At 49.1% G+C, this 14362-nt stretch overlaps 1 protein-coding gene across 2 annotated transcripts in view; it reads right to left on the minus strand.

Moving 5' to 3' along the window:
- Positions 1–14362, minus strand: part of SLC24A4 (solute carrier family 24 member 4) — a 172226-nt gene that overhangs the window by 53841 nt on the left and 104023 nt on the right. For both annotated transcript variants that reach the window (XM_003260899.3, XM_003260898.3), the window contains exons 3-7: positions 11226–11302; positions 5797–5871; positions 3052–3136; positions 2409–2512; positions 1754–1828 (exon numbers count right to left, since the gene is read on the minus strand). In XM_003260899.3, coding sequence (XP_003260947.1) covers positions 1754–1828; positions 2409–2512; positions 3052–3136; positions 5797–5871; positions 11226–11302 — 416 coding nt within the window. The remainder of the gene's footprint in view (positions 1–1753; positions 1829–2408; positions 2513–3051; positions 3137–5796; positions 5872–11225; positions 11303–14362) is intronic.

Here is a 14362-nt window from a genome sequence, read left to right on the forward strand (position 1 = left end):
ACAGACACCCAGGCACCCAGAGCCAATTTATACTGGCCTTGTTATATGTTTTATGGGTCCATTTCTGAGCTGCTCACCTACAGGCTTTTCCTTAGTGTCGCCTAGGCCAGCAGTGTACTGTATTACATGGCCCCAGCTTAGCATGGCCACCCCCAGAGATATGTCCTGTGCTTTATAACAGTCCAAGTAGCTGCTGGGGGCTAACCTGGCAGAAGCCTCCCCTTATTCATGGAATAGAGTTGCTATAATCAAGAAATCTCAAAGACTGAAAGATAGCTAAGTGTGTGTGCGTGTGTGTATGTGTGTGTGTATGGGGTGTGTGTGTATATATGGTGTGCAAGTGTGTGTTGGAGGGTGTATCTTTTTTTGTTTTTGAGATGTAGTCTTGCTCTGTCACCCAGGCTGAAGTGCAGTGGTGTGATTTTGGCTCACTGCAACCTCCGTCTCCCAGGTTCAAGCAATTGTCCTGCCTCAGGCTCCCAAGTAGCTGGAATTACACGCATGCACCACCAAACCCGGCTAATTTTTGTACTTTTACTAGCGACGAGGTTTCACCATGTTGGCCAGGCTGGTCTCAAACTCTTGACCTCAAGCAATCAGCCCGTCTCAGCCTTCCAAAGTGCTAGGATTACAGGCGTGAGCCACCGTGCCCAGCCTTCACTTCATTTTATAAATCAAAGAGTTTTTACATTGTTTTAGTGAATCCTTAATTTTCTAGTAAGGTAACTGTCATGCAAATTAAGGAATGATTATACTTTGCTCTGTTTGGAATTTTATCAGGAGTCGTTCATTATTGTGGAAAATGACATCATCAACATCGGCACCACCCACGGGGCTTAGGTGCCAGCCCATCACTTGGGCATCAATCTGCATTTGTACTAGACGGTCTCAGAGATTGTTTTTGTGTGGGAGGGAACCAATCCCTTCATTGGATCTCCTGGCATCTCCGTGCCAAAACATTTACATACTGAAATATGTATTATTTTATTATAGATTACATTTCTCCTTTATATTATAGTTAGGGCATATGTTGACCTTTTCGAAATCATATATCTGTAGATTGTTTTATCTGCAGAATCATTGCAGACATCTATTTTTTGGGGGGTGTGGTAGGCAGCCTGTAGGGGGGTCCCCATGCTCCCACTGCCTGACATTCATGCTTCCCTAGCATGTGGGCTGCACCCGGTGACTTGCTTCTAACAAACAGAATATGGCATACGTGGCAGGTATCACTCCTGAGAGCAGGTTAGGAAAAGGCTGTGGCTTTCATCTTGGTGCCTCTGGCCCTCGCTCTGAGGGAAGCCCGCCACCCAGCTAAGAGCTGCCCTGTGGAACAGCCAGCGGCCCAAGGCCTGCCCACAGCCACGTGAGTGACCCTGCAAGCACAGCCCTGCCCGCCAAGCTCTGCGATGATTCTACCCTGGCTAACGCCTTAACTGCAGCCCAGCAGAGGACCTGGCCTACAGGACCCAGCTGTACCATTTCTGACCAGTTTCTCAGCAGTTTAAGACAAAGATTTATTATCTCCCGCTTTCTGTGGGAGAGGTTTTGGGTCTGCAGTTTTGGGGAAAGGGAGGCACAGTGCTGGGGGTGGGGGGCTGGTCACTGTGACCACAGTGAGTGGCTGGCACACCCCACTATTGGGTGCTGTGAGTCCTCTCTGGTCACAGTGCCAGGGGCAGAGATGGGCAGGGGTCCTGTGCCTTCGCAGGGTCCCAGCCAACCTGACCTTGGGGGCGGAGGGGCAACTCACCACGATGAGCACGATGACAGAGATGGTGTAGTACACGGAGTCTCGGCACACAGCCCACCACGTTAGACGGACCACCTGCCGGCAGAGCCCCGACGTGGCTGCTATAAGTGCGGAAGCGGGGAGGGGGTGCAGCTGCCCAGGCCTCCTCCCCCTACAGTGCAGGGCACACCCACAGAGCTCCTCCTCCTAACTCCAGGCCACACTTGTTCTTTGTTATATTTAGGGAACAGAATGAAACCAAGTCATGTTCTCAAGCCATGGCAAAGCTGCCCTCTATTCCTCTGAGGTCAGAACAGTGTGTGTTTCATAGCAGAGGCCAGAGGCTCTCACTCTCCACCCGATCCTGGCACGTTCACGCACAGTTGGCTGCCCACTTCCATCTCCCTCTGCAAGGCAGGGCCTCACTCATGAGCCCGCCTCTCTGAGGTCAAGTCCAACATTTCCCCTGGGGCTCTGAGGATATCTAATGGGGAATCAATGACAATCCAGCTTCATGCTCCCTGTTGGGGAGGCCAAAACCAGGCCCCAAATGTATCCAGAATCCAGCTCAGCTGTCCTGTGGGTGTCCCCACTGCTACCCCAACCTCTTGTCATAGAGGCTCATCCCCCACACTTCAGGGCATGCGTCTGCCAGGCCCGGGGAGAAACCACTGACCTGGCCAGCAAACAGTCCGCACACTCCAATTATGCACAGGATGTTGAACACAGCGGAGCCCACGATGGTGCCCACCCCGACGTCCCCGTGGGTGATGAACACCCCTGGAAAGGAAACACACAGACCCTGGGCCTCAGCCACGCGTCCCCAGCCTGCCCCTTCCTCAGTGTCCCCCTTTCACAGGAAAGTGGGTTGCTTTACTATCAAACAGAGCACCTGTGAAGCGGAAGAGAATGGCAGAAGCAGTGGCAGAACCAGGGAGGTGAAAATGCCACCAGGGACCAGCTACTCCAATCTTCCCTTTTTCTCTGAGCAGCTTTATTCAGATATAATGTGCATGCTACAAAATTTACCCATTTAAACATACAATTTGGTGGTTTTAGTATATTCACAGAATTGTGCAACCAAAACCACAATCTAATTTTAGAATATTTTTATCACCTTAAAAAGAACATTTTTATCACCCCTCAGCACCCTACTCTACCACATGCCCCCAAGAAACCACCAGTCTACTTACTGCCTCTTGAATTCTTCCATTTTACAGATGAGAAAAGTGAGGCTCAGAGCTGACAAATGCCCCCACTGCTCTGGCACCAAACGGACTCTCTAGATCCTGTGTCTCAGGCTGGAGGGGATTTCTTACCAATAACAGATGCAAACAGCTCTGGCGTTGAGCTTCCTGCAGCCATGAAGGTGGCTCCAGCCACATCTTCGCTCAGATGGAGTCTCTGAAACAGAAGTGACCACAGACCCTCAGGGTGTGACGTGGGGGCACTGGACATCACTGGACGCTCCACAGCCAAGGGGCATGCAGGAGGGCAGTGCTGCAGCCTGAGCCAAACTCGTCTGCCTGCAGCCTCTCACCCCTGGGCACATGCTGTCTGCCCTCTGCCATCTGCCCTCCAGCCTCTACCAGGCATTCCACTCAGAGCCCCTTTCCTCCTCCCCTAACTATCTCCGGTTTGTCCTCCAAGCCTGTGACCAAATAATGTCTCCCTGATCAAGTCTTCCTATGCATCCACTCAGCTAGTGACTTCCCTCAGATACATGATGTGTTTTATCTGCTGTTATTGAAATGTGAATTTCACATGAGGGTTTGTGGTCCACACGCTTGCCTTCCCTCACTGGATGATGAGGGCAGCAGCTGGTCTTTCCCATCTTTGCATCCCTGGTGCCTAGAACAGCATCTGGCACACAGTGGTGCTCCGCAGGAGCACACTAGTCTAGTGACCATCCCCTTCTGTGCTGGTTTTGGGTACTGGGGGCCTCAATGAGAATGTCAGCATTGTGGATCTGGAGGCCTCTGGCCCGCAGCTGGGCCTTGCATTCTGGAAGTCCTTCTCTACGGCAGGCCTGTAATCCAGTGGCCCACAAAGACCCAGAGGTGCTGGTTCCAGGGTTAAGCTGGCACGGGAAAGGGTGGGAACTCATGGTTGGGGCCCGTTCTGCCTGTCCAGGTCATGTCTGGCCACAGAGCCCATCCTCTGATCTGAAATGCAGTGATGGAGGCTTTGAATGTTTGGAGAAACCATGGAGACTGAGGGTCTGCCTGAAAACCAATCTGGAGGTGCCCACTCTGTGGTTCTCAGAAGGCCCCTCAGGACAGGGCTCACCTCCACCAGCCCCAACTCCCAAAGTATCCCTGAGCAGCCCTGGGTTCTGGGGCCACCAAGGAACCCACTGGTCAGCTAACCTTAGAGGAGTCCTCAGAAGGGTTAGAGCTCTGGGCTTGACGGAGTCTGGGGTGGGGGCACAGCACTGATCTCCAGGGCAGAAGCTGGCCACCTTAACCCTGCCAAAAAGCAGGGTTCCACAGAAGAGGCTCTGCTCCCAAAGGATCTCCAAAACTCTCAGCAGAACCCAAACCATGCTGCCTCCTGTCCTCCCTCCTCCCTGCCTTTGCCCGGGCCATTCCTTCCGCCTGGAATGCCCTTCCCTTCCCTCTGTGCTTGCTAAACTCCTTCCCACTTCTGAAACCTGGTCCCAATGCCACCTCCTCTATGAAGCCTTCCCAGATATCTCCCCCAAGAGAGATGCTCCCCATCTCCCTTTGGCTCCCCTGTCCTTTAATGTCTCTCACTGAGCCCTTGACATCGGTCTTACCTACAGGGCTAGGACCACCACCCTTGCTCACCTCCATCCTTAGGGATACAGGTAACCCTATGGGGTGCATGCGCCTCCACTGTATGCGGCCCTACACTGTAGTCATCCACCTTTCACCTTCCATAGGCTCCCATCAACCCCATTGCTATGGCTTCCCCAAGCTCTCTGCCTAGTGGGTGGGTCCTAGGTGTGTATTCAGTAAGGATCAGCTGACTGTATCCTTCCCAAGGGCCCCCTCTGGAAGGCAGAAGCAACAACACTTTTAATAACCGCCATTGCTGCAGCGCACACTCCACAGGGGCCGTGGGTGACCCTCCCGCACGATCATCCCAGTGGGCATTTCCAGACTCTGTTCCTCACCCTCCTCCCCTGGCTCCATTCCCTCACTGACAAGCGTCTGGATGGAGGCAAGCACATGGCTCCATCTGAGGGGATGTGGGGTAAGGGGAGGCCTTTGCACAAGTTTGCCAGGTCACTGCTTGGGGGGCCCAGGTCCAAAGCAGCCAGTCCCAACTCTGCAAGGACAATGAGCTCCCCAAGCTGGGCCCAGCAGGGGGAAAGTCACGGGGAATCACCTGCCCTGAACAACCCGCCTTCCCAGCTGCAAATGTCACCATGAAGACATGGCCTCAAACACGTGGGAGATTTCACAGGGATGAAGGGTGGCAAAGCCCTGGGCATTCCTCACACAGGAGGTGCTGCAAATGGAAGTCAATTTCCTTCCTTGACTAGAAGGCAAGAGTAAGATGGAGCAATGAGATACACTGGGATCTTGTGTATGAGGAGAAATAAGGAAAGAAAGTAAAAAACTAACAAAATAATTGTGGGGAGAAAACACCAGCCTGCAAAGGTCAGGACAGAGGGGAATTCCCTGCCGCTGCAGCTTGGCGTCTCCCTGGCGGGGTGGGGGTGGGCCCACCTGTCACTTGCCACTTGCAGCTGGTGACAGGCAATGCTCCACTGCAGCTGGCAGGCCTGCCTGGGCTTTGTACTTAGCCAGGTTGGACACACATGCCAACAGCCTGCTGTGGACCCAGTGGTTCTCGGTAGTGATCTCACACCGGGAGCATTTTCTTCTGCCAAGTTCTGGGATAGGCTGCCATCCACCAAGGCTAATTTGAGGGTTTCCGGCGAGGCTTCACCATGGGGCAGACACTAAGTGCTCGGTGTGACAGTCTTTGCCACCAGCATACTCCCCACGCCATCCCTGGCCTTCTCGGCCTGGCATTTATGTCCCACATATCTTCAAGGCTTCACCAAGGTGTCCCAAGTCCCTTCCACGTACCTCACAGATCTTCTCTAGAGACGGAACAAAGAAGTCATCGCACACTATGGCCAAGGCATAGAACATATACAGAGCCTGCAAAGGAGAGAGGAGACAGGCAGGGCCGGTGAGGGTCCCTGCTGCAGCTGCGAAGGGCCCACCGCGCCCCAAACCAGGCTGCCAGGGCAGAGGCCAGGCGGACGGAGTGGGGCACACAGGAAAACTCCAACACCATAGATTTCATTCCCTTAGGACCCTTACTGGCAAATGGGGAAACTGAGGCCCAGAGCGGCGATAACATGCTGAGCAGTAGAGGGGATGAAAACTCAGGCCACTGGGGCTCATTCCTCTTGTGATCTAATAAGAAACATACATTTGGTCTCTGCCGTTGGTTTCTGGCACGCAATTCCCGAAACCTATGGAACTTCGGGCATAATAGGAATGTCTTCTGCAGGTCAGTGAGGTGACTGGTGGCTGGGGGCACCTAGGTAGCTTCAGGATGGGGGCAGGTCACCAGAAAGACCAAGGCAGGATGAGCGGGTTGGGACTTTAAGCCCCAGCTCCCAACCTCCAGGGAGGAGAGAGGGGCTGGAGGTTGAATTGATCACCAGTGGCCAATGATGTCATCAGTCATGCCTATGTAATGAAGCCTCCATAGAAACCCTAAAGGATAGGGCTTAAGGAGTTTCCCCGATAGCTGAACATGTGGAGGCTCCTGGAGGGTCGTACGCTTAGGGAGGGCATGGAAGCACCCCTTCCCCCGATACCTCGCCCTACACATCCCTTCATCTGTATCCCTTTTTGTTTGAGACGGGGTCTCACTCTGCCACCCAGGCTGGAGTGTAGTGGTGCCATCTTGGCTCACTGCGGCCTCTACCTTGTGGGTTCATCATCCTCCCACCTCAGCCTCCCAAGTAGCTGGGACTACAGGTGCACACCACCACACCCAGCTAATTCTGTTTACTATTATTATGATTTTTTGTAGAGATGGGGGTCTCACTATGTTTTCCAGGCTGGTTTTGAACTCCTGGACTCAAGTGCTCCTCTGACCTCAGCCTCCCAAAGTGCTGGGATTACAGGAGTGAGCCAAGGCACCTGGCCCTGTATCCTTCGTGATATCCTTTATAATAAATTGGCAAATGGAAGTCAAAGTGTTTCCCTGAATTCTGTGAGCCGCTCTAGCAAATTAATTGAGCGCAAAGAGGGGGTCATGGGAACGCTGATTTATAGCAGGTTGTTCAGAAGCACAGGTAAAATAACTTTAGGTTTGCAACTGCCGTCTAAAGAAGCAGCAGTTTTGTGGGACTGAGCCCTTGGTGGGTGGGAGCTGCCGCTGTCTCTAGGTACGGTGTCAGAACTGAATTGAGTTAGAGGACACCCAGCTGGTGTCTGCTGAATTCTTGGCATGTGGGGAAAAAACCCACACGCATTTTGTTGTGTGTTTGTTGAAGCAGAATGTGGTGAGCAAATTTGAGAGCAGGAAAAACACTTTTTTTTCTACTCTCTCAAGCATCTCTTCTTAAAGCAGCAGCTCTCTCTCCTAGCACCAGAGTCTGCCCTCAACAGGCAAGATCTAACCCAAATAGCCAAGAAGGAAAGCACTCAGAACCGTCATTTTAAGAATTTAAAATAATAATAACAATCCTGACTTGCTCCCTTTATTTTTAGGGAAGGCATTAAAGTGACGAACTGCCCATCCACTGCCAAAACAAACGGCAACTTGAGATCCAGCGTTTCCTGGGATGCTACTTAATAATGTTGGCACCATTAAAACTCACAGGCCATTGACATTCGGAGGTTCATGGAGTAAAGGACCCAGATTCTAAGGCTGGTTCTGGAACTGACTTGCCATGTGACTTTGGATAAGAAACTTTTCTAGGTTTTGGTTTCAGCATCTGTCTCATGATGAAGTAAAACAGATCAGCAGTTTTAAAATGGTTTTATATCTGGAGCCTCTCTCTGGCCCATCCCTCCGTTCAGCAGCCAGCACGGCTTCACTGAGCTCATCCTATGTGCCAGGAACTACCGAGGGGATCAGAGATACGGTGGTGAGGAAGCCAGGAAAACCCTCTCCTATAACTTACCTTAGTGGGGAACAAAGAAGCAAATTGGCCAGTAAAATATCTACCAGGAAACAGCAGTGCAAAGGCCCTGAGGTAGGAGTGTGTTCGATGCACTTGAGGAACAACAGGTAGAATAGAGAGAGTGGAAAACGGAGAATGTGAGGTTGGAGGGAGAGGCAAGGACCAGGACCCACAGAAAAGAGATGGGTTTTGCTCTAAGCACTGGGGGAAGCCATGTTTTTCTTCAAAGAAAAAGTGCTATGGATGTCCTGGTTGCAAAAGAGAAAGCCTGGGCTACTTCAGCTAAAACAGTGATACTCATCAAGTTCACCACTCATTCATTGGGATTAATAAAGTAGAAGATATATTAGCTGCATCCAGGGCATCTGAGGTAGGTATCTACTGGATTTGACTCATTGTCAACATTTTGGGGAAAAGGAGTAAAAAGAAACAAATAGCAGGGGTGTGGGTAAAGGGGAGAAGGCAGGTGGGGGAGACCCTGATACAAAGCTTAGGATTCTGACTTGAATTCACACTCACAGCAATCCCCACCAACATCACCTCCCGAGAGGCCAAAAGGCCTCTCTCTCTTCTGAGCCCTGAAAAACAATGAGGAGAGAAGATGAGCCAAGATGGCGCCCCGATTTCCATCTCTTGGGTCACGGAGCACTGCAGGCAAAACTGGCCCCTAAGCTAGGTTCTTTTTGTGCTCTAAAGAAGAGGTCAGCATTCATCTACCCATTCAAATCAAAAAAAGAAAAAACGAGAGGTCAGCAAATTTTTTCTGTAAAGGGTCAGATAGTAGTATTTTAGGCTTCGCTGGCCAAATAGTCACTTCCACAACTATTCTGCTGTTGTGAAACAAAAACGAGCCATAGAATGGGTGTGGCAGTGTTCCAATAAAACTTTATTTATAAAAACAGTTGGTGGTATGGGGGTGATAATATTTTAGGCTTTGCTGGCCAAATAGTCACTTCCACAACTACTCTGTTGTTGTGAAACAAAAACGAGCCATAGAATGGGTGTGGCAGTGCTCCAATAAAACTTTATTTATAAAAACCATTGGTGGTATAGGGGTGATTTTCCCATGCTGTTCTCGTGATAGTGAGTGAATTCTCACGAGATCTGATGGTTTTATAAGGCAGTTTTCCCTGCTCTTGCATGATCTCTCTTACCTGCCACCGTGTAAAATGTGCCTCCTCCCCTTTCACCATAATTGTAAGTTTCCTGAGGCCTCCCCATCCCCATCCATGCCGAACTGTGAGTCAGTTAAACCTCTTTTCTTTATTTAAAAAAAAAACAAACAAACAGTTGGTGAGCTGGATTTGGCTCTCCAGCCATAGCTTGTAACCCCCCTCCTCTAAAGGGTTCCTGTGAAATTCCCACGGTCACTCAGGTTCAGCAGAAACCTGAGGTTTTATTTCAGCTATGCCAAGACTTTCACGAGGCAGGACCACAGAACTATGGGACCAATTAGCCACACCCACAGTCCCTTAGTGAAAGGTGAGGGAGCGTAAAGCCAGAGAAACAACAAAGATAATAACTCTATTATAGAAATAATAAACAGGTCTGTCGTTCAAAATGTGCCAACAACCCTCATTCTAGTCTTCATTTTCATTAATGGCTTACCCTGTTAATTAAAACTTCACCCATTCTTTATTTTCTGGTTGTTACTACCTATGTGGGAATTCCAGATTTCACTTTCTTAATGATCTCTTGCAAAGAGTAATACTGGGTTGGGTTTAAATATATAAGCAGATGGTGCTGGATGGTCAGGGAAGCTGATCAGGAGGAAAATTTGCTGTGGTTGATCCAAAGCAGAGAAGCAAACCTTAACCAACTACGTTTCTCCACACCACACAATAGAGTCAGCAAACCTTTTCTGTGAAGGGGCAGATAATAAATATGTTTGGCTTTGTGGGCCAGGCAGTCTCTGATGCATGGACTCAGCTCTGCCTCTGAAGTGCAAAAATAGCCACAGATACTATAGAAATGAATAGGAGTGTCTGTGTTCCAACAAAACTTTATTTACAAAAATAGGCATTGAGCCAGACTTGGCTAGGGTTGTAGTTTGCCTATTCCAGCACAGAGAGTGACTTGTAACTCAGGTTTGAACCCCTATTTCTTTTTGAATTACTACTTGACCCCCCTTCCACCATTTGTCATCAAGGTCCATCTGAATAGGGAGGGAAGTTTGAGAAGTACAACAAAGTTGTAAACTACAGATGCTCCTAGACTTACAATGAGGTTATAACTTGATAAGCCCATTTTAAGTTTAAAATACTTTAAGTGGGCCGGGGGTGGTGGCTCACACCTATAGTCCCAGCACTTTGGGAGGCCGAGGCAGGTGGATCACCTGAGATCAGGAGTTCGAGACCAGCCTGGCCAACATGGTTAAACCCCGTCTCTACTAGAAATACAAAAATTAACCGGGTGTGGCAGCACATGCCTGTAATACCAGCTACTTGGGAGGCTGAGGCAGGAGAATCGTTTGAACCCAGGAGGCAGAGGTTGCAGTGAGCCAAGATCGTGCCACTGTACTCCAGCCTGGGCGACAGAGCGAGACTCCATCTCAAAAATAATAGATAAATAAATAAATAAAATACTTTAAGTGGAAAATGCATTTAACCCAGTTAACCTACTGAACATCATTGCTTAGCCTGGCCTACCTTAAACGTGCTTCAGAATACTTAATTAGCCTACAGCTAGGCAAATTCATCTGGCAACACAGCACCCTGTAAAGTATTGGTTGTTTGTTTATGCTCATGCCCACATGACTTACTGGGAGCTGCAATTGGTGCGACTGCCCAGCATGAGGAGAGAGTATCACTGTCCCAGAAAAAGATAAAACTTCAAAATTCACAGTATAGTTTCTTTATACTTCCAGAACAGTGATACTGAATATGTCTCACTTTTGTAACATCATAACACTGAAAAATAGTAAGTGGAACCATCCTAACTCAGGGACCATCTACGTAGTGACATAAAGGTATTAAAATTTAGAGGTAGTCATGGGAATCAGGACAGCAAGCATTTGTAGGAGTTATCATGTGCCACGCAACACTGATGCTCTTGACCCATATTCACTCATATTCACACCCTGTAATAGGTACCATCATCCCTGTTTTACAAAAGCAGAAAATGGGATACAGGAAAGACTTGCATTCCTGTGTTGGTCCTGGGGCCACTAGTTGTGTGACACCGGGTAAGTCACCTAACACATTTAAGACACCATTTCTTTGTGGGTAAAACGTGCCCAGTCTCTGCTCTCCTCACTGGGCTGTGTTACAAGAATAAAAGATCTCAGACACGCCACGGCTCTGCCCCGCTGTGCAGAGAGGCTTCATGTGCCGTAAGTTTTGTGACCACTCTGGGAGGACGACTTACACCAAGGATGTGCAGCAGGACGGCTCCGTGCTGTCGCTCCTTATTGGAGAACAGGTCTGTGGGGAACTCGTGAATTGCTGGAAGACAGGAAGAGATGGCAGAGTGTTAGTTATCTATGGGCCTGCCAACAAACCTCACTTGACATCTGAGAGTTCACTAAGGAACTGCAGAGCCATCTGGCTTTGGACTGATCAGAGAGAAGGACAGCCATTTCTCAGTCCGGGGGCAGACCAGCTCTCAGGAAATAGTTGCTGGATACTGGATTATGCAAAGATATTCCAGCCCCTTAGAGTGATCATGTTTTAGATATGTCTTGCATTTTAAAAAACAGTATGAAACACTTCACACATAATAGGATGGCTAGAACCCAGAACAGATAGTAGTAAGTGTTGGCAAGGATATGGAGGTACTGGAATTTCAAACACTGCTGGTGGAAATGTAAAATGGTACAGCCCTGGGAGGCAGTCTGTCAGGTCCTCAAAAGATTAAGCATACATCATATGACCCAGCAATTCTACTCGCAAGTATAGACCCAAGAGAAATGCAAGCATATGTCCACACTAAAACTTACACATCAATGTTCATGGCCATATTGCTCATAACAGCCAAGATGTGGAAACAATCTAAATCAAATGCTTGGGGTTTGAGTATCATTCCTGCATCCCCAGGCAGCTCTGAGCAACTCATCTGCTCAGTAATAGAGGAATAATCCCTTCTCACCTGCCACTGCCACATTCAAAATCATCAGTGGATAAGCACGCTCATGAATGGAGGTACACACGCATGAATTCCATTGTCACAGATCCTGTTTAGGCCACTCTCAGATCTCCACCCACCCTCACCACACCAGCTAAACTGGAAGCTTCTGGAAGTCAGGGATCCACACTTCCCTGGTCACCACTGCACCCTCAGTACCTAGGCCAGGCCTGCTACACAGTAGGTTCTCAATCAACCTTAGCAATCGACTGAACAAACAAAGGTTAAAATATTAACAAAAACAACAATATGTATCATCTCATCTTATTAGAATACTTTTATTACCCTTGTAAACCCCTTAAATACGTGGAATGACACCTCGTTCATTGTGGTTGCTTGATAAATGCTTGTTAAATAAACTTCCAGGACAGAAATCCCTTCTCTGCAAATATAATTTGGCCCTAAGCTCTGAAAATGATGCTTTCTCCCTTATATGGAAATTTTTCTGATTTTTCAGATCTGATTCTCTCGGCAAGCCACAGAAAACATCAGCTCCCCAGACACCCAGAAAATGTTCCCACTTTGAAACAAGCAGCATTTAACGAAAAATAGATTATTCCACTTCCCTCACATCTCTCTCTTTTTTTGTAATCAAACTTCTTTAATAGAGTTGCCGCTGTCGGTTCAAGGGCATGGATTGGCTTCAAGGTTTGTCAGCTCACAGATGGAGAATTACATAGGGAGAGACTTGGCATTGTTGAGGCCAAGATCTTACTTCCAGGAGAAATGCAGCTGCTGGGATATTTCAGTGCAGATCAATAGACATTTCTGCCATGAAAATTCGAGACATTTCCTGATTCTCCAAATCAGGGTTTTGAGAGCTGATTGATTTATCCAATCCTGGGAATTAGAATAACATCTTTAAAATTTTTTGAAAAATGAGAAGTTTTGAAAATTAGAACAATGTCATGTCATCTTTCTGCTGCTGGGGACATATCACCTGACCTCCAGCAGGGAGGGGACGTTGGTTCTAAATGGCTTTGCCCTTGGTAGGAACAGACTTCTACTCAGCCTCACACCTTGCTCTGCACACCCATGTGTATCCTGGAGGGCTGTGGAGGAGAATGAATGGCATCTATGGCCTTAATTTTGCCAGCAAAGACAGTGGTCACTGGCAGAGTTCCCAGCTGCCTGTGCCCCACCATCCTCTGTACCCATCCACATCTTCCTGGCACATCTTGAACCCACAAAGCAGGCACTAGAGCCATCAACGTTCCTGTTTTCAGATGAGGCTCAGAGAGGGAAGTAAGCAGCTCAGAGCACCCAGGCATCTACACCAGCACTCACAGTGGGACCTGGTGTTCCTCGTCCAAGGTTAAGCCCCACCTCTAACACTGAGATGGTCTGGCCAAGTGGAAATCATGCCACACTGTCGACTGGAGTCCTAGCTCGACTACGCATGAGCTCATGTGACCCTGGTCACATCATGAAACCTCTCTGACCCTCTGTCTCTTCAGTGGCAATCTGCCGCTGCTTCTACTTGTTCAGCCTCATGCCTTGCTTTACACCCCTGTGTGCATGCTGGAGGGGGCTGTGGAGGAGAACAAATGGCTTCTATGGTGATGAATCAGTCATCCTTATTATGTGCGGCATGCCCTGGCATGGACATCAAAGGCTGTGAGCAGGCAGATATCCACCCCACCTTCCCCAGTTGGCTGCTGATAGCCGAGATCAGTCTGCTCCACAGTTCAGGATTAAAATCCTCTAGACACTGGCATGGTGAAGGGGGTGGGTATAGACCAGGACTCTGTGGCTTCCCACCCTTGTCACTGACAGCAACAACTTGGAACTGCAGATGTCCCACACAGCTGTTCCGTGCACTATCTCTAGTAGCTGATGGACTTAGGTTTCAGGAAGTGCCTCTGCTCCTGATGACCTGTGGGACCTGGGCAAGTTGGCTAACACCTCGGGGGATGTTCCCTCACCTACGAATGGAGATCACAGCAGAACCTGGGCTGTAAAAAGTGATACTACTGAGCTCAGCCAGGCTGCCAGTCACTCACCATCATTAACTTACAGACTCATTCCTTGACATCCATTCTGTCCCCACAACTCTACAGAACACACAGCCTTGGTGTATGAAAGCTAAAGAGAAGAAAAAGGCTTCTTGGAGAAAGAAAGAAAGAGCAAGAGAATGAGAAAGTAAGAGATGATTTGGGCTACATGAGAATCTGAAGACCGGAGCAGTGTAATCCCAGGTTCCTGAGAAAGCCTGCCTTCTCCTCCCATGGGCTTCCTGGGATCAGGAGCCACTGGGCCACGTTCAAGGGCGGAACGCTCGCGTGTCTGAGGGGGCTGAGCCTGCTCTGTCTGCTCAAATCCCCACCAGGGAGGAGGGAGGGATCAGCAGGGAACACACACATGGCTTTTGAGGTCATGCC

This window comes from Nomascus leucogenys, chromosome 22a (genome assembly GCF_006542625.1).
Source record: "Nomascus leucogenys isolate Asia chromosome 22a, Asia_NLE_v1, whole genome shotgun sequence".
NCBI classification, from domain to species: Eukaryota; Metazoa; Chordata; class Mammalia; order Primates; family Hylobatidae; genus Nomascus; species Nomascus leucogenys.